Consider the following 24,269-nt stretch of genomic DNA (forward strand, 5'->3'; position numbering starts at 1 on the left):
AAATTTTGTCAACTGATAACACCGGAGTTATTATGTAAATTTAATGGTTGGTGTGCAATATATATTTATACTTGCCGTGTTACAATGTAAAATGATTTAGCCGAAAAGGCAACGCCGCGCCTGTCACTTGTCAAGCAGCGTCGCTGGTCTTTATTGACATTTTTTTTTTTTTAAAGAAATATCAAAAATCTGGAAACGTATTTCCACACATTTTAAAAGGTTTTGTTTAATTTTTAATTATACGTCAATAATTATGGACCACAGAAGAGGGCATCACTCCACAGAGGATCCTCCTATGTCCAGATTGTTCATAGTGGGCCCCAAAGACCTTACCGAGCAAGACTTTAGGAGGGCCTTCCAACAGTTTGGCAATGTTGAGGAGATTTGGATGGTAAATGATAAAAATACCGGCGATTATAAAGGTAAATATCGTATACAAATCTGTTAAGTTTTATTTAAATGTGGTGCCAAATAGAAAAGAACTTGCTTTGGTTGGTGCTTATGGTTGGCTTATTCTACTGAGTTCCGATAACAATTGTGATACTTTAGTCAATGAGGTAAATAGTCAGAGTCATATTTATTGTGCAAAGTACAAAATATTATACAAAACACAAAGGGTGTTATTCACATGTAGCAGTCTTTGATAACAGCAACACCAAATAAAAGTACACGGAAAGATACCTATGCAAATTTGTGCTACTGCTAGCTTAATAAATCATTGTGCATAGCATGTCTTGATCTAATATTTTATTTTAAAGGGGTATTGACTTGAATTAATTATAAGTTATAATTATAATTATTTTATACTTATTAATTATAATATATAATTATATTATAATTAATAAGTATTAAGGTTCTTAACTTTTTAGGAATAACTTATGTGAAATTTTCAAAAACATCCGAGGCTGCTATAGCACTTGAACAGATGAATGGCACCCAAATCAATGGAACAAAAAATATCAAGGTTATGATCGCTTCTAGGTAAGCCAATTTTCAGAAATTTTATTTGTAAAATACATAGGACCATAGTAAATTAATTAAAGTCTATTTGCATGCATTGTTACCTCAAAAAATACTCCTAGATCTTTAAAATATGGTCAAATTATTATTATGGTTTATTTGAGCAATATGATCTGTAAATTCCATTACTATTATTATTATTACCTTAGTCGAGATCAAGGTTCAAAACGAGACCATGTAGATGAAGAAAGATCACAAAGACTATTCATCATATGCCCGAAATTGATGAAGGAAGCCGAACTTTCTGAATATTTCAAACAATTCGGAGATGTCGAATATGTGAGCATTGTAAGAGACAGAAACACCGGGAACAGTAAAGGGGTCGCTTTTGTTAAATTTTATAAGTAAGTAATGTGTATTACAGCTTAACGACTTGACGTTCACCAATTTCCTTTCCAAAGATTCTCCCATGCAGCTAAAGCTTACGAGCAATGCGACCGTAAATACAAACCGGTATTCGCCGAACCGAAAAGTACCAGGGAAACGGACATGTCGAAAAGGGGCTCATTGGGTGGTGGTGGTGGTCACCCTTGGGGATCCCTCCATCAAGGCATGGGACCCCTATCGACTGGTAGCGGTGGCAGTTTTGACTCGAGAATTGGGTACAACAACCAGATGCCGTCTGGAATTCCAGGACCGAGCGGCGGAGGAGGCGAAAAGTTTACTAAGTTGACTGTTATTGCCAGCCCGGATATAAATCAGGACCAGATGTGGAAGTTGTTTGATATTGTACCAGGTAAGGATTTTTGTTGATATGACGGTTTAAATTTAATCACAATCTCAATTTATTCATGTCATTATATATATATATGAATGAATGAATGAAGACATCTTTATTGTTTCACTAAAACTAAAAAAAAAACAGCTTAAAAGGCACAAAAAGATTTAAAAAAATATATAATAAAATATTAAAAATTTAAGTCAAAGCTCAAAATTATCCTCTAAATACTCTAACAATCTGTAGTAAGCCTTCCCCAGCACCAAGGACTTTAATTTTGCTTCAAATTTATTCTTATAGAGTGATGGTTAAAAAATTTTAAACTGGAATAAATTGAGGAATTCTTTGTTAATGTTGAGTGAGGTTTAGGCAAGGGTACAATATGAGAACACTTATTTGCACTTATCAATAAAAGCATATGTTGTCTTACTAAATAATCAAAGATATCTAAACCATGTATCAATCTTAAAGTATCACAATAGAAGAATTTCAGAACTTTTCCCAGCAGAATGCCTGGAAAAACTGAAGAAATTCCATGCAATTTCCGTTAAATGCCTGTACGAAATTTGAAAGTTTTATAGTTATTCCAGAAAATCGAGACTTTGTTTTTCCAGACAGTTTTTCAATCGCCCAGAGAAGACTCAATTTCTAAGGAAACATCATCAAATTTTCCAGGAATTTGAGTTAATTCTTGAACTATTTTAAAGGAAATTTCCATTTACTACGTGAAAAAAAAAGTTATGCTTCTAAAGAAATTCTAGGTAATTTTCACCAACTGTTTGCACCAAAACTTGAAATTTTAATAGTAATCCTGGAAACTGGGATTTTTCGATTGTTTTTACGGGCTTTTCCAGACAACAGCTTTCTGTAAGAAACACTAAATTCGCAAAGAAATTTTATTAAATGGAAATTTAATTCCAACTGCCTGGAAGAATTTCATAATTTTTGCAGAAATTTCATTAGGAAACTGATAGAATTTTATAGTTTTTCAACCGTTTTATGTGAATATTTCAAGTGTCTGCAAGAGATATAAAATTTTCTTAATTGCGTGAATTTCCTTGAGAGAAACACACTATTCCCATCAACAGCCTGGGTCAAAATTTGAAATTGTACCAATTATTTCAGAAAACTGGGATTTTCAATTATTTTTCTGGATTAATCCAGACAGTTTTTTCACTGCCTGGAAGTAACACTCAAGTTCTAATAAAATTTTCCATGAAATTTTCCTGGTTTGTCAACGGTTTAAAAAAAAATACTTTAACTGCCTGGAAGAAATATGAAATTTCTTTAATTGCCTGAGTTCCTTCAAACCCGATTTCCATCAACGGCCAGGAAAAAACAGTCAATAAATTCCAGACAAACTCCGTCAAAAGCCTGGACGGAAATTAAAAGTTTGTGGTAGCTATTTTAGAAAACCAGGGACCTTAGAACATTGAAAGGCTAGAAGTAGCATGCCGTGGAACTATGGGCAGGTTTGTTTGCTTGCAACATCTCTGATGCAATGATGCCAAGTGCTTATAGAGAAATGGCAAAAATCACTTTATAATATCATAAAAATTTTCAGTTGTTTCCAAAGGCACAAAACAATACTACTGCTCCCCTTTAATAAAATATCAAGCATTTTTTAAAAATAAATTTGATAAGATACTCTATATCGAAGTTAGTTGAGAAGATACTCAATATAAGTTAAGTAAATGAAAATAAAGTACGAAGAAACATAGAATAATATACATAAAAATATAGTATTACCAAAATTAAAAAGAAAAAATTAAAAAAATGTATTATGATAATCCAATTGATCAATAAAATGTATGTTATTATAGAGAATCTTTGTAATGTCATACATTTGATTAATTGCATTTAATTAAACAAATATAATACAATAAAATACCATATCACTTTTAAATAAGATATATAGAATAGGATGATACATGGCATAAAACTAGTAGTCTATTTTGAGTGTATTTTTACCTTTTCCTTGGCAGAGTCAGGGAATGTGTAGCAGTTAAACAAAAACGGCTTGGATGAGAAATAGTAATTGTTGACCTAGACTCCACGGTTACTGTAGAACTATAATTCTCAGATGCAGTTATTGTTGATGATGAATGATCAGATCTGTAATTATACAAAATTTGGTGTATCAAGAATATTAATCTATTTTAATTATCCATACGTGTCTATATTAGCTTCACTGTTTGTACTATATACCATTTTGAAAGCTAAAGAAGTTTTTGCACTCTTCAGGAAAGCTACCCCTGTAGCTTTGAAGGGTAAATCACTTGGTAAATTAACTGAATTATTGGCTGCTGTGTTTCTAACCAGTGCATCAGAAATCCTAGTAAAAAAATAGTTTTACACACATACCTAATAAGTATTAGGTATAAATAAATCTTATATGAGTAACACTAATACTTTTTGTGAAGAAGCTGTATGTTTTACAACATAGCCCAAGCGCAAGTTTTAAAAGGTTGTTTTTTTAGCTTACATAATGTAGTAAATAAAAGCATGCAAACCTTTATCAATAATTCTAAGGTAAAATATACTCATACTCTATAAATATACTAGAAAAATATATTAAAAAAAATTACCTCTGAGGTAGAGCTGTGTAGAGAAATAAAGTCTGGCTACTGATAATATTATCTCCCTTATATCACTTCTAAGGATGTGATCTAAACAAACAAATATGTTCTTTTTAAATGTATTGATTTCCATTAATGAAACCCATTGTTCCCTTTGGGCATAATCATTAGGCAATCTATAATAAGTATTTGATATTTAATCAAAAAGCAGAAAAAAATTACAGTAATAAATTAATATGTGGTGCCAATTACTATATATATTATTGTAAGTTGCAATAAGGTAAAACAAAAAAAAATTATGGAACAAATTTTAAAGAAAGACAAAATTAACTTTATACATAGATATCAAACTATATATAGATAGGTACATAGGTATTATGCGGTTTTTCTGCCAAAACAACAAAAAAAAACATAAAATCCTGTAATAAAACCAGGGACAAAATTCTAGTTTTATATCTTTTATAACCTATTAATAGATGAATATGTTCAAAAAAATATTTAGAATTAAAAATATAAATATGTTGGTATTTTACTCACACTTTCACATTCAAATTTTTATTAGGTTTATATCTATAAGATCCCCTATTCTACGTTTATGATGATGGTTACCCCATGATGTGATGTTATGAAAGTATCGGTACTTACTTGTGAAAAGATCGGCTTGAATCACCTTTTTATCATGATGAGGCACAAACGACATAAGTTTTTGCCATCCTAGCAATTTAAAAAAACACTAAAATGTGGCCTTTTTTCCTTTTTAAGCCGAAAATGAAAGAAAATACACGAATCCCGAATATAAACAAAAAGCCGTTTGACAAATGACACAACGCGTATGGTTTAGGCGCTTAAGCTCCGGTGTTGTCGCTTCAAATTTTTTAGAAGCAGTTTTAGGGATAACAATGTTAATAATTTTGTTTTTTTTTGCTTAAGGATATTATATTTATTCTTAAAATAGGTTAATTGTAGTATTTATACTTTTTATTTTAAATTTTCCTATAAAATATAACAGAAATAAGTTAAATTAACGTTATAATGTTTGTTAAAATATAGCTAAAAATTTCCTCCGTTGGAAATTTGTGTCGACTTGACAACAGAGAATCGGCACATATGTTTGTAAATAAAACACCCCTCTTGCCCCTGTGCACATGTTGGACTCAAACAAAGTTGTTGTTTACTAATTCTAGCCTTTCAATGTTCTAAGCCAGGGACTTATCAATGATTTTTCCGAAGAATACTAAGCCGCTGTTATATTAAGTGCTTTGAAAGAATTAATTTAAAAGTAAAAATATTTACAAATAAAACTTAAAACTGTCACTATCTTAATCTGGTTTTGTTATGTTTTGTATAGTCAAAGGTTTAATAAATTGTTAGGTGTCGATTATTTGGAACATTAACTACATTTATATGTTGAATATTTTGGAAATTTGCAAGTCCTAATTTTTTTTGGGTCCTCTTGCTATTTTTGCACCCAAAAGTAGTGTAAACCCAATTTTAGGACAGGATTCAGGGAGGTTTACCCTTGTGTTGGCCTATATGTTATACAGGGTGCGCCAGAAAAACTTACTTATTTGAAAGGTCAATAAAAACAAAAGTACTTCAATTATTGCGCATACACTGATAAAGTCGATTTTTGAAATTCGTAGCCACTCTTTGCAGCATATCAATCGGTATGTTGGCAATTGCGTCGCGAATGTTGATCTTGAGGTTCGTGTTCGATCGACATAAACCAGAGATTTCAAATAACCCCATAAAAAGAAATCGCATGGGATCAAATCTGGAGAGCGTGCCGGCCATTGGAGATCGCCTCTGAGAGAGATGAGGCGGTCGGGGAAATGTTGTCGCAACAAATTCATTGAGTCTCGTGCTGTGTGTGTGCTGTGGCTCCATCTTGCTGAAACCACACGTTTCTAACGTTCATTTCTTCGAGTCTTGAAAGAAAAAATTCCTCGATCATGTTTCTGTAACGAGCTCCATTCACGGTAACTGCGCGTTCGTTTTCTTCAAAAAAAAAAGGCCCAATTATTCCCATTACCGACATCGCACACCAGACAGTAACTCGCTCACAATTAAATGGCTTCTGGTGAAGCTCACGTGGATTTGCACCGAACTAATAACGCATGTTTTGCTTGTTGACGCAGCCGGATATGTGGAAGTGAGGCTCGCGCGGGAAATTTTTCAAATAAGTAAGTTTCTCTGGCGCACCCTGTAGTTTCCAATAAGAGATTTAAAAATCTAGCAATACCATCTAATTAGCCATGAAAAAAATTTTCATTTTTGGATAAAATTAACTTGATTTCACAAAAAATAGAACAGTCACAGCCCACTTCGTTTTTTTCTAATTTAATAGATTAACCGGGTTTAATAATACCCCCTTTAGTTTATCAGCGATTTTCTCGAAAACGCTTAATTACAAAAGACAAATATTTTTTCGTGGTTAACTAGATGGTGTTGCTAGATTTTTAAATTTCTTATAGGAAACATAAAAATTTAGGTCATTAGAAAGCTGAGCCCTCGTAAATCCTCACCTAAAATTGGACTTACACCATTTTGGGGAACGAAAATAAAAGGAGCACCCAAAAAACGGGAATTTGGTATTAACACCCTAAATTATATAATTACATATTTAAAAAAAAAAACAGTTATTGTAGATGCTATTATAAAATTAAATTGGCACTTTTAGGCCTGGATTTCTGTCAAGTGCGTTACCAAGGTGGCGCGATGGGTTCGTCCAGGGCTGTGGGTGAAGTGGTGTACACCTCGTACCAATGGGCCGCCCACGCTTTGGAAAAACTCCACGGGTTCGAGTACCCACCGGGTTTCCGTCTTATCGTGAAACCGATTTACGATATGGCTCCTAACAGAAGGGGCGGACCCTTCGAAAGGGACGGCCTAGGGAGAAACAACAAGATGGACGACAGGAGAGGAGATTCCGCCGATTTGTTAAATATTGCCGAAAGTATTGCTCAGGCTACGAGTATTATACAGAAAGCCGGATTGGATCCAGGTATGTTGTGATTGTACAGTGGCGAACAAAAGTATGGAAACATTTTAGTTTTATATTATTTCTCACAATCACCTTATGTACGGCCAATTTAATAGAATTTTGGTATTTTGTTATTTACAAAAGTATGGAAACATTTTACATACTCTCTTATCAAGTTTACTTGGCCTTAATCACTTGTGTTTGATTAAAGTATTACCAGGAACGATGCCAAAGTGCAAGTATTACGACGCTGACTTTAAACAGAAAATAGTTGTATTATATTGGCGATTCGATTTTTATATATTTTAAGGAAACTTACAGATTCCCAATAGTACTACTAACCTAAACCTTTGGACATTTCACTACGTTAGTGTAAAAATATACAACATTTTGCAGTAAGGATGACAGGTAACAGAAAAGCTTTTAAAAAGAAATGTATCACTTTTATAGCTCATAATATCGAAAAGTTTTCAACGTTAATCTGAATCGTTTTTCTTGATTCAAAGTAATAAAACTTCTTTTTTTTTTAGTTCAATTTAATTTTAAACTCTTAGTATTATAGTTATTATGGTACATACAGAAATTAGGTTTTCTAGGTACCTAATATAATGACAATAGTAAACATAAAATTTTTTGTATAATATAAACATGTATGTAACAATTTAATTTTGACAATATATGAGTATGAGAGTATACCAAAAAGGTGTGATGCAAATGGACATTTCTAAACGTCTTGACATAAGAAGGGGTAAATAATAAATAAATAAATATGTCTTTATTTGGTATCAAATTCGCATTACATACATTTGCCCAAAAAGGCGAAGATTAGACAAAGCTACTTTTATCTCTTAACCCTAATGATAATAATTATAAATGTTTTGACAAAAAAGCAGTAATAGTAGTATAAAAATTAACTAAAAAACAAATTGAGAGAACAAAAAACTAATTGTGCAATTGTTCATCCAAGAACAAAGTTTTATAATCGTTTCTAAAGCGAAATATTGGAATTGAAAAATTGGGTCTAAATCGATTATATATTGTTACGGCAATGTAAGTATAACTACGTGAGAAAAGAGCTGTGCTATGGTGTGGCAATGTCTCAGATCTCTATCATGAATCGCATTTCTCTAACAGATATTTTTTATATCATATAACAGATAGTTATTTTTTTAGCCACTGCAATCGATAGATATACATGGACACATGATCAAATTTTCTTAAATTACACACAAATCGACAATACGTATTATACGTGTACATGTTGCAGTTTCTGCTGGGTTATTTTATCAAGACAAGGATAGTAACCGATAAAACACTAATTTAAAATGGATAACGGGTACTGTAAATAAAATTGTTAAGAGCTATTTAAAACGAGGAACTGTAGAACATGTACTTAAAAGTGGGTCAAAAATAGACGAGCGATTTTAATGAAATCCAGAAGTGACCTCAAAAATTGCCATTGATATTAATAAGGGACTTAAGGAGGAATTCCCAAACGTTAAGCTTTCTGACATGATTGTTAGACGTCGCCTTATAATGCGAAATTATAGACTAATGTTAGAGAGTATAAAACCTGGACACAAAATCAGTGAGATTTAGTACCTTTCAGTGATGAAAGCGAGTTTAATTTATTTGGGACTGACTCTACAGGTGATATACAGGGTGATTTTTAAGTTGATCTTTTTTTTTAGAACTCGGTAAAATATACAAAAATTCAAATAACTTTTTTCGATACACTCAAAAACTCAGGAACATACAGAATAAAAAAAGTGAATATTGGTTTGTTTTTCATAGTCTGTTTATGTTTAGTTTTTGCTCGAATTTTTGTATTATCGATCACGCATTGTGCCGATCAAATCAAAAATCAAAACTTTTATTGTCCAAAAAAATAGACACAAAGTGTATGGATTTCGTCACAGTTTTACATGTTATAATCTTGGCCCAAAAAAAAAAAAAATATATTACTAACTACCTAGTTAACTAAAATTCAAAAATATCCACCTATACTATATATTACAAAAAAAGTTAAAAGAGTCAAAAGTAAAGTGACCTTACATCGTTAAAAAAGTTATAATACTCTATACACTGCCTAATCAGCTAGATAGCTATCTACATCATAAAAACATTTATTGGTTAGGAAAATTCCTTTAACTTTCTTTTAAATATCGAAACGGTTTTGCTAATTTTTATATCATTCGGTAATTTGTTGTATAGTTTTGGACCTATTCTTAATACAAAATTTTTTACAAATAAGTAGCCTGCTATGAGACATGGACAAGTCATTTCTAGAACGAGTTGAGTAATTATGAAACCGATCAGTTAGTCATGGACACTGTTTGTTTAAAATTTACAAATCCTAAAAATGGCACATCGTTATGAAAACAATGAACTTGTGGATATGTTGCTTATTTATGGAGAGTGTCTTCAAAGTGCTGCTGCTGCTTTCCTTTGCGGAATCATCCTACACCCAGAAGTTTCATAAATCTTATTCAACGGGCTAGGGATACTGGCGAGTTACGGGAACATCATGGACAGCATGCAGGAAGAGGAAGGAAACCTGAAAATGTTCATATGGAAGAACAAATTTTAAATCTCATCGAAGAAGATCCAACAACAAGTACTCGAGTTGTTGCAGGGCAGGTCGGATTAAGTCAAACAAAAGTATGGACAACATTGCGCGAGAATCAATTTAATCCCTTTCACGTTCAACGTGTTCAAGCGCTACTGCCTGAAGACTTCCCCCGCAGAGTTCAGTTTTGTGAATGGTTTCTACAACAACATGAAAATGATCAACATTTTTCATGAACATTCACCCGAAACGGAATTAACAATTCTCGAAATACGTATGTTTGGTCTGTTGATAATCCCCATGCAATTCGCAGAACCAATTTTCAACACCGCTTTTCTGCTAATGTGTGGGCAGGAATTGTGAATGGGATACTTGTTGGACCATTTATCTTACCAGACCGTTTGACGGGCGATGTTTATTTGGACTTTTTGCAAAATAATCTGCCTGTTCTGTTAGAAGACTAAGAAGCTATGTGGCTCCTGCAGGATGGAGCACCTGCCCATTTTAGACGAGAAGTGAGCGAATTTTTGGATATAAGTTACCCAAATCGGTGGATTGGCCGAAATGGACCAGTTGCATGGCCACCAAGGTCGCCAGACCTAAATCCATGTGACTTTTTTTTGTGGGGGTATATGAAAAGTTTAGTTTTCAAGACGCCTATCGACACACAAGAAGAACTAATAGCACGTATTGAGCAGGCTGCGGCAACAGTTGGACAAAAACCGATTTCTCTATTGCGTGCCCTTACGGAACAGTGGTTACGTCGAGCAAATCGTTGTGTTGAAGTTAATGGTGACAACTTTGAACAACTTATTTAAATTAGAGAGGGCCGTATTGGACTCATTTTATTTAACATTTTGGCAATGCAATTTTTTTATTCTTCGGTTTTTTGAATAAACTTATTTGAAATTTTTTTTTATTTTACCGACTTCTATACACAGTTAAAAAAAAGTATCAACTTAAAAATCACCCTGTATACGAAGGCCTCCTGGTCAAAAGTTCGATTATTCGAAGTATTTGATTCCAACTGTCAAAGATGATGGAGGAAATCTCATGGTGTGGGGATGTTTTAGTGGACTAGTCCCATATTGTCTCATGGATGTATAAATGCTCAAAAGTATGCTATACATATTGGAAAAGAGTAACTTGTTGCCATATGAAGAGGATCTGCCATTGTCATGGATTTTCCAACAAGATAATGATCCTAAACACACCTCCAGGGTAGTACAGAATTGGCTTTTAAAGGAAAATATTCGATTATTGGATTGGCCTTCCCAATAACCCGATTTGAAGCCAATAGAGAATCTTTGGCAGCACTTGGAAAATCTTATTAGAAAAAGAAATATTAAAAGCCGAGAAGATCTTTGGATATTTTTACCATTGCAGGAAGAATGAAGTAAAATTGCATTCGATTATAGTAAGAACTTAATGGACTAAACGGGAAGGCAATACCAAGCAGTCATTAAGGTTTAGGTTAGTAGCTATTTATTTTTTACTGTATGCTATACTATACGTTTTGTTCTTTAATACAAAACTGTAATTTAATTTAAAAAAAATCGTAATGGTATGAAAAATATTCAAACATCTATAAATGTTTCTGTACTTTTTGTTCTCCACTGTGCATTCGAGGGAGATGGAGTAGTTTGAATTATACGTTTTCAGCGGCAATATTGAACCTTAAGGCGCTAAACTCTGGCAGCGGTTACCAGGACACCGTAAGATGTAACGTGGACCTTCCCGATCAAAAACCACTTGCAAATATTGACGACGAGTGTGTAGCAAGGTAAAATTGAAATATGTACAGGGTTTGTAGAGTAAACTTGGGGATTTGCTACTTATTAAACATTAAAAAAAAATCCAGTTATTTACCCAGAGATCCTAAAGAACCTTATTAAAACTAATAATTAACATTTTACCTGAAAGGGTGGTCCTTAATTCGACCTAAGAATGTTAATAATTTTTTTTTGCTTGGAAGATGTTATTTTTACGCTTAGAATAAGATATATGGATTTCTACTTTTAATCCAAAATCCAATACCTATAAGTTAAATTAACATTATTATAAGAAGATCCCGCGGGAAAAACGATGAATGTCCAAAAATAAGAAATGTCCAAAAAAGCGTTTTTTAATTAAATTTCGCATTATTAGCAAGTGGGTTATGTATTTTTGTCAAATAATAAACATATTAACTTAACTTTATATTTTATTATTCATGTAAACATAGTTTTTAAGCCTTAGGATCTGCCGAACTTAAGATATTCCTTAAAATGCAATATATTTACCTGTTTTTAATGGGAAAAATTAAAGTCCGGTTTTTTTGCATTAAATTTAATGGCAATAAAATTCTTATTACAACATAGATACATTTTTGGGATAACTTATTCTAATTTATAATGTTTTTATTCAAGCAGCTTGTACTTATATAACTTGGTAATATTTCAACGTAATTTAGCCAAGGTACTTGCTGAACTTAAAAATAATGCAACATTAAATTTTATTTTAATCTTTTTTTTTCTTAATCTAGGACCCTAAATTTGCCTCCTATGCAAGTCCAAAATAAATTATTTATGGGGTCAATTTAACAGGAATTCCTGTGCCTTTTCGCCACAGTATGTCGATAACTTTGTAATATCTGCTTATTTTTCTTTAGACAAACGGCAACAAACAATAAATCTAAAAGAGGATTTTATAATATTGGTTTATCTTTAAACATTCCCTACCTTAATATAGGTGATACGGGAGTCTAAATTCACCACTTTGGTTTGAGTTGAAAATCTTTCCAATAATATCAGCTGATTCCCATAACCCATTGTATGAAACGTGATAATTTGCTAGTCTTGGAGGGTCAATAGAAAATTTAATTTTCTTTATAGGCCTGCAAGGAAAGGGACATTTTTTTTCTATAAAGCGGTCCTAGGTGTTTCCCCCAACAGCGAAAATATTCTTGATTTGTGTCTTCTATATCGAACGGAGCTGGTTTTAGCCTAAATAATCATAGTACATCAATCCAATCGGAAGGAATGTCTGTTTTTGATTAACCAAAGCAAAATCTTTGTCATACTTCATGTATGAGTGACCACGTATTGAAAACGTCATCTGAACCTCTTCCAACCTTCTTTCATATGATGCAAAAACCGAAAAACAGAGTAATTTTTATTCTGCCCTCCGCAAGAATCACAAAAAATCTGAAGGCGTCTTAACGTTAGCAGGTAAGTAGTTGTAAGTATCATGATGTAGTAGGGAACAGACGTTGTCACTTCCTTTTTTTTCCTATTACTGCACTGTATGCATAGAATACGCTTTGCTGATTTGAAAGTACATGCAAGTTAAACAAGTAAAGTGACAGTTGCCGGCTACAATAAACATCATTTATTTAAATGTTAGGGATTGGCAAATTTTTTGAGTAATCCATACAAATTGATTCCAGGTCTGCTTGTTGTCTTGCGGATTTTTTAGATCTCCTTTTTCTATCATAAAATGTGGTTTTTTCAGTTCGCTTAAAACAAATTTCTTGTCATTTTCGTTTGCCTTAGACAATTTTGATTCTAGATTTTTTATTTTCACAGTTATTTCTTTACACTGAGAGCAAGTGTCCGATCGTACCCACGCCGGACCGAAGCTAATATTAAAATTTTCATTAAAAATTTCTTTAGCGATTGTATGATATTTTGACCTCTGGATACATAGAAACATTCAGTTTTTCAGAAAGATAGGTCTTTTTGGTTTTAGCTATGCTGTAGTGGCTAGATCTGCCTTTAAATGATGAAATATGCTCACATACCTTAGTAATCGAAGCTTCTGACAGTTTATGTGGTCTGTTTTCGTGACTTTCCCTGGCATCCTTGGGGACTACCCCTCCGTGTTTTAAATTAGTCTGTATTATTTTTATTCTGCGGGGAGTGATTCCGTGCAATGACATAAATACCTTGTAACATACCTGAATGTCACTCATATTCTTATTCTCCTCTAAATTATATCTTACTCTGTAAGTATCTGAAGCGTCATTAAACTTGGGTACTTTAGCTTCAGCAAGACTGGATCTTCGCCTTTGGATAGGCACGTTATTAGACTAGCTAGATAAGAGTTCTGTTCGTCGAAAGTTTCTAAACATTTTAAGAATTTCTTTACTATTACAATTACTGAAAACATGTACAATCAGGTCCAGTTTTATGGCTATGCACCCTTAATTTCTTCGTAACATCCACCGTTCTTCCATGTCGTTTACGTTTTTTCGTTTGTTTATCCATAGCATAGGAATACTTGCTTGCTCTGCTACTAGGCAATCTGCCAGCACGATTTGGAGATTCTGGAAAACCGTCGGGTATGTACCCTGTTTCCCGAATCGATAACTTTCACAAAATTTAATACCTTAATGCACTTTATAGAAAACGGCAAGGGGTAGGAAAGGGTTTAGGAAAGGAATCTGAAGGATAGGAAAGGAAACTGAACGACCACGTGTTGACTGGGTAAAGGATGACGCGGAAGTGTGCACAGGAATACTTATTAATTATTATTTAGCACACCTAACCACACTCTCATACTAATTATTCATACAAGAAACAACACGTCTATGTAACAGCTGATTCTGAACTGACGAAAGTTCGTTGTTTCTAACGGCTGATAAGTTGACTCTCATTATAATTCCAAATTACCCATGGACTTTCATCGATATTCCCGTTTATTTAGTTACCAAAAGTGCAGCACTTTAAAAGGAAAAATTTGATGTATAAAAATCAATTTGTCAAAAAATGGACTTTTATCGCTTTTTTCGTGTGCTCTTCATATGTGTTAATATATTCCTGAAAACTTTATTAAGTCCAGTATTTCAATGTTCTAAGGTGCAGGATAGGCTGGTAGATAGATACATTTACTACTGGATAATTGTAGTTGGTTTGTTTTTCAGATGTTTCGTGGTTTGCAGCGTCCCATTGCCAAACTCGGTGCTACGAGACGTATTTTGTCGTTTTGGGAATTTAATCGACGCGTATTTGCTGGCGAATCGGAACTGTGGATACGCCAGGTACGCGGACAAACATTCCTGTCAAAGGGCGATAGAAGTAAGTCTTCAATATTTCAGGTTTTATATATTTTTTACTGTTGAAAAGAATCAATCAAGACCTAAACTCGATCTAAACCTGGTGTGTGTAACTTGTGCCAATTTTAAACTTTTTATTCCCTGATGGGAAAAAAAAATATGTATATATTATACCTGTTGGACTTTTAAAATCAATAATAAATTTAGTGTTTAAAAAAATCGAAAATAAGGTTTCTTACATTAAGAAGTGTACGTCAATACGTACTATATGTTTTTTTTTAACTAATTATTTATAGACTCTACACGGTAACGAGATAAACGGGGTCAGACTGAAAGTAATTGTGGCAGAAGAGCCTCGAAAGCGGCCTAGGACGGACGACGAAGATTTGTGTAAGTAACCACCAACTAATTAAATCGAGGATTTTAATATATAACAGGTGATTCAGAAATCAATTTAATAAACTTTAATTTTATTTCTAAATCACTCTGTATTATATTTTTAAGAGTAATGGTTCGTTTTCATTCACTGGGTAAGTAATATTTAAGATTTAAACCATTTGACAATAATTGGTAGTTGACAATAATAACTAATACAAACGAAGTGCGTCTTAAATGAAAAAAAAAATTTTAATTGTAAAATAATTTATATTTGACCTCCGTTTTTGTTTTTTTCCATTGTAGAAAACAAGAGACTGGGACAAACAAAAAATTACACCCACCCGTCTATTTTACTTACTGAAGAATTCTTACCGTAGACTTACCTACTCAGTACTGTTTACTGCTACTGTTTTACCGACTGGTCTTTTTATTTGTGAATTATCGCACGTTTTTATAGTCGAACTTACGTTTACCTTTTTACTTAAACACACTGGACTTTTTTGGGTAATGTTTAATTTAAAAAAAAAATGCTTACCATAATGTATCTTTATAGTGTCTATAATTTTAGTTGGTATGTAAACGGTTTCAAATAAAACAAACCACAATTAGTCAGTAAAACTGCGTTTTATTTTTTATCCTACCGCTGCGCCAATATGATTTTCATCTAATTTACAATATAGCGAAGCTCTCCCGAAAGGTTTTTAAATTAAATGCAAATAGCCGATTACACTAAACATGCTTCTTGCCTTTCAACTTGACCTCACGTATCCCTGGTGTCCGTAATAAACGCCAATGACACAATGCAGGAACGGACTAATGGCGGCGAAAATTAAACTGAGAGCAATCACCGGCCTGTACATCACCCAGGCCAGAGCAATAATAAAAAGGGCCACCGAACCCGCTACTAAAAAGTTTTTCGCGTCCGTAGCCTCCCCGGATAATAAGTTGTTCATGTATGGAATCTGGTTAACTGAAACAAAAATTATACTTTAAAGTTTCTTACATTAATAAGTGTACGTCAATACGTACTATATGTTTTTTTAACTAATTATTTAGACTCTACACGGTAACGAGATAAACGGGGTCAGACTGAAAGTAATTGTGGCAGAAGAGCCTCGAAAACGGCCTAGGACGGACGACGAAGATTTGTGTAAGTAACCACTAACTAATTAAATCGAGGATTTTAATATATTAATTTAATTTTAATTATTACTTTTAATTTAATAACGGAGAAAAACATTAGTAATTCATATACCAAGTTAAAATATAATAATGCCAATTACGACACTATCAATGAAAATATTATTTCTACTCATTGGGACAAATTATTTTTATCTAAAGGTGTAAATATTAACATTGCATGTTTTTATACAGTTTTAGATAACATTGTTATTAACCACATCTCTAGAATTAAGATCAATAAGGGACAATACCCTCTATGGTTTTCCAAACACACAATTAATCTAATTAAAAATAAACAAAAAGCACATAAAATGTGGAACCTGTACCGAAGACAATCTGATTACGACAACTTTTCAAATTTACGCAAAACAGTAAAGATTAATATACGCAATGATTACAAAGATTATATTTATAAAACAGAAATAAACATTGTCAAAGACGTTAAATATTTCTGGTCATTTTTTCACAACAAAAAAAACACTAAAAGCTTACCAATAAAAATGAAATTTAATGATCAGGAAGCTTCGAATTGTGTTGACATTAGTGAACTCTTTTCTAAGTATTTTAGTGGAGTATTTGAACCTTCTGATACACCAACTTTAATTGAGCCTAGTCAATGTCAAGAATGTTTTGCAGTTAACAATATTGATATAAATGACATTAAATCCGCACTTATATCTATGGATCCTAAAAAGGGACCTGGCCCAGACGGTTTTCCTTCATTTTGTTTGAAGTCTTGTCCTAGCTTGTGCGAGCCTTTGCATATTTTGTATAATCAATCTTTATCCAGCGGCATCTTTCCTAATATTTGGAAAACAGCTCAAATTGTGCCAGTATTTAAATCTGGAGAAAAAACTTATGTACGGAATTACAGGCCTATTTCCCTACTTAGTCACTTTGGTAAACTTTTTGAATCTTTGCTGTTAAAACAATTATTCTTTAAGGTCAAAGAAGCTATTGATGTTAACCAACATGGCTTTTTCCAAAAAAGATCGGTAATAACCAACTTAATACCATTTATTCAGAGTATAAACGAAAGTATAGGATAGTGGTCTGGAAACTTGTGCCGTGTACACTGACTTTTCCAAAGCTTTTGATAAGGTACATCATCCTACACTTTTCGTGAAGTTGGAGAATTTCGGTGTGCACGGGGCCCTGCTCAAACTCATTAAAAGTTATCTAACAAATCGCTCTCAGTACGTTGTCGTAAATGGAGTAAAGTCTTCTTGTACAACCGTAACTTCAGGAGTACCGCAAGGTTCTCATTTGGGACCGATTTTGTTCTCAATTTTTTTAAATGACATTGGTCAATGTTTCTCTACCTGTAGATATCTTGCATATGCAGATGACCTAAAAATCTTTACAACAATTAAGAAGGTATCAGATTTTCGTGCCCTGCAATCTGATCTTGCAAATTTTGAAAGGTACTGTACCTTAAATAAATTATTTATTAATCCAGAAAAATGTCATTCTATACTTTTTAGCAGAAAACTATCTCAGACACAAAACAAATGTGATGTCTATCTCGGGGGCACTATCCTGAAGTATGTGGAGTTAGATTTAGGTGTGACGTTGGATTCCAGACTGCTCTTCGACGTTCATATAGAAAGCATTGTTCAGAAAGCTCTAAAAAATCTAGGTTTTATAACTCGAATTACAAAGGGTTTTAGTAATCAATCATCATTAATATTATTATATAATGCGTTCGTTAAACCTACTATAGAATATGCGACAGTGGCTTGGAATCCGATGTATCACAAATATATTGACCAAATTGAAAGAGTTCAACGAAATTTTGTAAATATAGTAAATTTTCGCTTTAATAGACAGAGACATTTTTTTACTTACTATGATAACTTAAAATTTTATGGTATGAAGCCCTTAGAGAGTCGTAGAAACAATTTTGATTTATAAAATTATTAATAATTTAATAGACTGCCCTTTCTGTCTGGAAAATTTACATATCAACGTTAATCCTTATATTTAGCGTAATAGATCGACCTTTAGCATCTCAAGATATTCTTCAAACTATTTGTCTAACTCTCCATTGTTCAGATGCGCCCGTAGTTTTAATAATTTTCAAGAAACTAATTTGAATGATGATTTATTTTTCTCCAGTATGGCTTCATTTAAGCGATACTTAAAAAATTCTACCTAATTTCGTAAAGAACGATAAATATTGTCCTTTTTTTCCCTATTGTCATTATTCATATGTATATATGCTTCTTTATTGTTTATAAGAGATACTATTAAATAAGTTAGTTAGGTTTATATTGCTTGGTGTATTTGTTAGGTTTGGTGAAAATGTAATGTTTGGCAAAGCGCTTACTTGTATTTAAATTCATAAGATACTTTGTGCTTTCCTGTTATTGGATTGCTTAGTCTATCTGTAGGAGAGCCTTGTACTTAAATAAATAAATAAATAAAAGCTGCATAACAAAGCAGAGCTTATACGTACACATGATCTGCAACAGTCGGGCCCAGCAAATAACGAAAAAATAAATAAAAAAAGCGCCGAAAATCCGTAATTTCCATGTGGCGATTTTCGTGTCCCAATGTTCCGCACTAAACATTTGCCCCAAATCGAGTTTTCCGTACCGTAACAGGGCCACTTCTTTACCCTTTGAGGTTAGGTAGGGTACCAGGTGCCCTTTTTCTTGTTTTCCAACGGCGGTAACCGGTTCGCCCGCCATTCCCGCATAGTAGAATTGGATACGGATGTCGCCCACTTCTGGATTCCATACATCCTGAAAATTTATGGCAGATTTATCAAATTGACTCCAGCAGTCTGGACAACATGAATAGTTATTTGAATGACATTTAATTTCTGAAGGAGTAACTTGGTATTTTGATAATTTCATCTTTATTTATGTGTGTTAAATGAATATCTAAAATCAGTTTCATTCGCTTAAATATCATATAATTTTTTTTTTTAACATTTAACTTATTAGTTCTAACAAAATATAGAATTAAAGTATCTAATTACAAAGAAATATTATAAAATATATTTGTTTTAGTATTGATACAATTACGCACCTAGATGTAAAACATCTGTGTGTGTGGTATCAAATACTTACTTTTAGACATAAGCAAACAATATTTTCTATTATAAATATTATCACAAAAATAAGAAAGTGTAAGAGAGTAGGCAAATAAGAGAAAAAATAATTAATAAATTTGAGTAATTTTGTTTTTAAAGGTATTTATAGTGCCACTAAAGAGGTCATTATTGTTGTGTAAAAAAAAATATTAAACTGAGAACAAGCTTGATAATAAAGGCGCAATTCTTACTAAGTTGGGTGTATTTTTAAAACAAAAACAAAGGTGTTTTTTAGTGTGTTTAGGGGGAACAAAAAAGTTTTAAATCTCTAAAAAGATGAGCTCACAATGCCTTAACCTGCACTGCATATAATCGAGTCTGTCTATATCTGTTTCGCGTAGTGACGTGCCTTTTGTCTCGGAGGATTTGCATCACCCTGCACTGGAAATTGATTTTACCGTCTCAGGCCAACGTGTCCATAATTTTCAGCTTAATAAAAACTTATCTCATTCTTTTAATTTTAGAAAGGCCAACTTCCGTCTCCTTTATGACTCGATCCTTGAAGCTGACTGGTCTACTGTGTATTTATCCTCTAACGTTAATGATGCATGTGGACCCCTATATGATTATGATATATTGAATGGCATATTTGCCGCACACATTCCTCTTAAGCAGCAACGTAAAAGAAGATTTCCGAATTATTATTCTCGAGAATTGATTAGGAACATTCATAGGAAAAAAAGGCTTTCAAGGCCTTTAAAATGTACAATTCTCCATTCTTTCAAAATAAATTCCATTCTCTTAGACGCCTTATCAAACTACAAATACGCAATGAATATAAGTTGTATATATCAAACACCGAAAGGAATATTTCTTTGGACCCATCTAGCTTTTGGAATTTTATTGGTTCTAAGAAGGCTGGCACCAGGATTCCTGGTATGATGAGGCTACCCGATGACGTGGTAATTAAAGACCCACAAGATATAGTTGATGCTTTTGCACTGTTCTTTGGTGAGGCATTTATACAATCAAATTTCATTAACCATTCGTCGACGTCTGATAATGTGCCCCACTTTGACATTTCCAACGTTAATGCTACCCAGATTATTTTGGCCAGTAAAAAACTCAAAAATAAGTTAACATCTGGTGTAGACGGTGTGCCTAGCTTCTTGGTTAAAGATTGCATTGGTGTCTTGGCTGATCCGCTGACCTACATTTTCAACTTAATACTGTCAACAGAACAAATCCCTGAAATTTGGAAGACTGCTAAAATAATACCTATTTTAAAAGCTGGGGACTCTGATTAAATCGTGAACTACAGGCCAATCTCATTACTTCTGTAACTTCTCAAAAGTTTTCGAAATTATCCTGAATCGGTCGCTATTTAGTCACGCAAAAGAACTCATCTCTGTAGACCAGCATGGATTTTTTTAGCGGGCGATCTTGTGTTACTAACTTATCCTGTCTGTCTAGCCACATCTGTGAATCACTTGATGTTAATACTCAAGTCGATGTTATTTATACCGAGTTCCAAAAAGCCTTTGATCGGATAGATCACTATATTTTGCTGCATAAATTAACTCAGTATGGTTTTTCAGGGAGAATATTTAATTTATTTCATTCCTACTTGATTGGTAGATCTCAATATGTTGAATATGGGGGCTTTAAATCGAAACTTTTTAACGTAACGTCGGGTGTGCCACAGGGCTCGAACCTGGGTCCGCTCCTGTTTAGTTTTTTCATAAATGACTTAATTGAGTCACTCACTTGTCATAGGCTGGCTTTTGCCGATGATTTGAAGCTATATTTAAATGTATACGGTTTGGAGGATTGTGTTTTTCTTCAGAACTGTCTAAATACATTGGAAGTATGGTGCGCTGTTAACAGGTTAGGCTTGAATGCGGCTAAGTGTAGTGTGGTCAGTTACTCTAGATCAAAAACCCCCTTAAATTTTAATTACTTTATTAATGATACTATTTTGAGTAGATTAGAGCAAATTACTGATCTTGGTATCACCTTTGACTCTGAATTTACATTCGTTCCACACTTCAATAACATAGTCAAGTCAGCCCTGAGAAGGCTTGGGTTCATAATTAGAAGTTCTCAGAGTTTTACTTTGGAATCTACATTCAAACTGCCTTTCTGTTGCTTTGTGAGATCAAAACTGGAGTTTGGCTGCATTATATGGAACCCGCTCTATCAGAATCATATTGGTCTCCTTGAATCTGTTCAGCATAGATTTGCTAAGTTTTTGGCCTTCAGGCAGGATGGCATATATCCGGTAAGAGGGTTTGATCATCGGCAACTATTGGAACGCTTCAATCTACATCTCAGAAGAATGATCTTCTCTGTAAAATTCCCGCATGGGTTACTGAATGGTTTCATTGATAGTCCTGTACTTCTTTCTGGTGTACGTTTCATGGTGCCTAGGCTTAATGCTAGACATCCCCTAACATTCTTTCTGCCAAGGCCTCATACTAACATTCTGTTGAAATCGCCACTATATACAATATGCGCTATATTTAATCGGATCTGTTACATGTGCGATATAAATTTCTCTCCGGTTCATGTGATTATCGATATCTTGGTGGATCATTACTCTTGGGGTTAGGGCCCATGTGTTTAAGTTATAGTTAGTAGGTATATTGCAGTTAATTTAATTTTGTTGAATATGTGATTATCTTGTTAAACTTTTATAATTGGGTTTTTATATCATATTAATAGTTATTTTTTTGGATAACTTTTGAGAATGTGACTTTACTTTACTCTTTTTCTTTTCTTTTCATTCTTTTAGGTTTGTTTGTGTGTTTTTTTTTTAACTATATTTTTCATTGTTTTGCAACTGTTTCCTGTTATTGGGCAAGTTGCCTGTTGGAAATAAAGGCTTATTATTATTATTATTATTATAAAAAACATGCACAATGCCTTAACCTGCACTGCACATAATCGAGTCTGTCTATATGGACATTTTAGGTGAGGAACCACTTCATACTTGCATAAGATAATTTAGATTTAATTATGTAAGATAATAAGGTTCACAAATGTCTGATTTTGAAAAAAAAATTACTGCAAAAGTCTGATAAACCAGGAAATTTAAATGTAGATTTCCTAGAAGACAAAGGCATGATGTAAATTCCTGGCATAGAATTAAAGACTTTTGCAAAAGTCTAAGAAACCTGAAAAATATATCAAATGTCTTGCGTTAAAAGAAAAACTGGTTCAAATGCTAAAAAAAATACTCTAGAAGCTTAGTAAATATGGAAAATGATTTTAGATGGCTGGAGAATATTGAAAATTAATCAAATAGAGTTAGATTAAGCATTTTGATAGTGGTAACTCCAGAAATACTAGGTTTGTTAAAGTAATTTTTTATCTATTCAGCAAAATAAAATGGTAAATTATTTATCATAGTATTACTCGAAATTGTTAAAACTGAAACTTAAATAAATTCCTATACTTTTTACCGACTCTGTATAGGTATATATACATTATATTATATTTCCTTATATCAATATTTTTACTTACTTACCTTGCAATGATAATAAATCCCCATATGCAATTTTATATCTTTGTTATCAGGCCTCTCATCACCAGTTATCTCTTCATAATCTGTAAATTTATCTTTAAGTTCCCTACTAAGGGATAAGGGGCCCACTTTTACAAATGGAGCAGTGTACACAACTGTCTTCAATGGAATACTCCTTAAAAAAATATTGAGTAAACAATGGATGGATCTTCATGGACTAAAATGATTACCTACTTGGGATTCTCATGACCATAACGGATATAAAAACTATCACTATCGACAAGTTTGTCCCTCCACTCGGTCACATAATAATAATCCCTAATACTTTCATGCTGTTGTGTTAGGTCTTCATTTATTTGATCTTCTCTAGGCCTAAAATCCATTTTCTCCCACAAATACTGACTATCAGAAGCTTGAAAAAACTCACGTGTGTTCTTCCACCCACTGGTACATCTGTACCCTCCTTTTCAGTTTAACTGCTTGCACAGAAATACCATAATCGGGTTCCGTTAATGGTTCTTCCACATTTAAGACCCCTGTCAAGTGAACTACCCTCCCATCATATTCTGGTTGTAATTTATCAAATGGGTTAAGGGTGATGGCATTGTTGTATGTTTCTTCAAGAGAATGGTGGTGGTGAACTGCTCGGCCCTAGGACAGTTTGAATATTTGCTTAATATATTATAGTGTACAAAAAATTAAGGTATCATTGTGAAAATCTAATATTTATGTAATTTACCTCATTCCAAGTTAGTAGATAGACCCCTCCACAAAACGCTAAAAAACCTAAAAGAGCTGTGAGCCAACTATTTTCGAATTCCTCCCTGAACGTTGTTTCCATTAATGGATACTTATTTACAATTTGTTAAATAAAAGTCTTATTATTAAAAGAATTTATTTTGGAAATCCTAAAAATAGTAAATTACACTACTAAAAAATGAAAATAAATTGTTTATTTCCAATTTAGTTGAGTTCACGTCTGCTAAGTCTGCTCGTTTTTTTTTTAAAGAGATAAACAGAACAACGACGTAAAGCAAAAAACCATGACTACTTTACTATTTGGCCAAGGGGGCCCTTATTAGCCCTTTTACTCATAAGTACTGCTCGAAAAATTTAGGTATTTAATATTTATTACCCTTATAAATATTAAGTTAATATATAAATTATAAAGGTTAAGCCTTAACCCTAACCTAATTGTAGAACACACTTCTTTTCTGCCATACTTGTCACTTTCACAAT

General features: G+C 33.1%; 2 protein-coding genes across 3 annotated transcripts; one reads left to right on the forward strand and one right to left on the reverse strand.

Moving 5' to 3' along the window:
* The first annotated feature begins 149 nt into the window (after positions 1 to 149).
* Positions 150 to 16,492, forward strand: LOC126740112 (RNA-binding protein 45). 2 transcript variants are annotated; one of them, XM_050446019.1, is made up of 9 exons: positions 151 to 422; positions 870 to 981; positions 1,170 to 1,364; positions 1,422 to 1,756; positions 6,998 to 7,321; positions 11,532 to 11,652; positions 14,773 to 14,926; positions 15,201 to 15,294; positions 15,586 to 15,900. In XM_050446019.1, coding segments are annotated over exons 1-9 (1,506 nt in total). In that variant the 5' UTR covers positions 151 to 253; the 3' UTR covers positions 15,588 to 15,900. The 2 variants fall into 2 exon arrangements, with proteins under 2 accessions (XP_050301975.1, XP_050301976.1); XM_050446018.1 differs by lacking the exons at positions 15,201 to 15,294; positions 15,586 to 15,900 and adding an exon at positions 16,339 to 16,492 and having other exon boundaries at positions 150 to 422.
* LOC126740114 (transmembrane protein 43 homolog) lies at positions 15,888 to 24,229 on the reverse strand. The gene is made up of 6 exons (XM_050446020.1): positions 23,770 to 24,229; positions 23,458 to 23,681; positions 23,265 to 23,402; positions 23,034 to 23,205; positions 18,923 to 19,211; positions 15,888 to 16,252 (listed from the first exon to the last, which is right to left on the reverse strand). The coding sequence occupies exons 1-6, from the start codon at positions 23,869 to 23,871 to the stop codon at positions 16,032 to 16,034; spliced, it is 1,146 nt and encodes a 381-aa protein (XP_050301977.1). The 5' UTR covers positions 23,872 to 24,229; the 3' UTR covers positions 15,888 to 16,031.
* Between the last annotated feature and the right edge of the window lie 40 nt (positions 24,230 to 24,269).

This window comes from Anthonomus grandis, chromosome 9 (assembly GCF_022605725.1).
Source record: "Anthonomus grandis grandis chromosome 9, icAntGran1.3, whole genome shotgun sequence".
Classification (NCBI taxonomy): Eukaryota; Metazoa; Arthropoda; class Insecta; order Coleoptera; family Curculionidae; genus Anthonomus; species Anthonomus grandis.

Coding starts and splice junctions, on each gene's coding strand:
- LOC126740114 (XM_050446020.1), bottom strand. CDS start 23,871: ATGGAAACAACGTTCAGGGAGGAATTCGAAAATAGTTGGCTCACAGCT. Junction 23,403..23,457: donor CAGTGGGTGGAAGAACACAC/GTGAGTTTTTTC, acceptor AATGGATTTTAG/GCCTAGAGAAGATCAAATAA. Junction 19,212..23,033: donor GGATTTATTATCATTGCAAG/GTAAGTAAGTAA, acceptor ATAAATTTTCAG/GATGTATGGAATCCAGAAGT.
- LOC126740112 (XM_050446018.1), top strand. CDS start 254: ATGGACCACAGAAGAGGGCATCACTCCACAGAGGATCCTCCTATGTCC. Junction 423..869: donor AAATACCGGCGATTATAAAG/GTAAATATCGTA, acceptor TTAACTTTTTAG/GAATAACTTATGTGAAATTT. Junction 11,653..14,772: donor GACGACGAGTGTGTAGCAAG/GTAAAATTGAAA, acceptor TTTGTTTTTCAG/ATGTTTCGTGGTTTGCAGCG.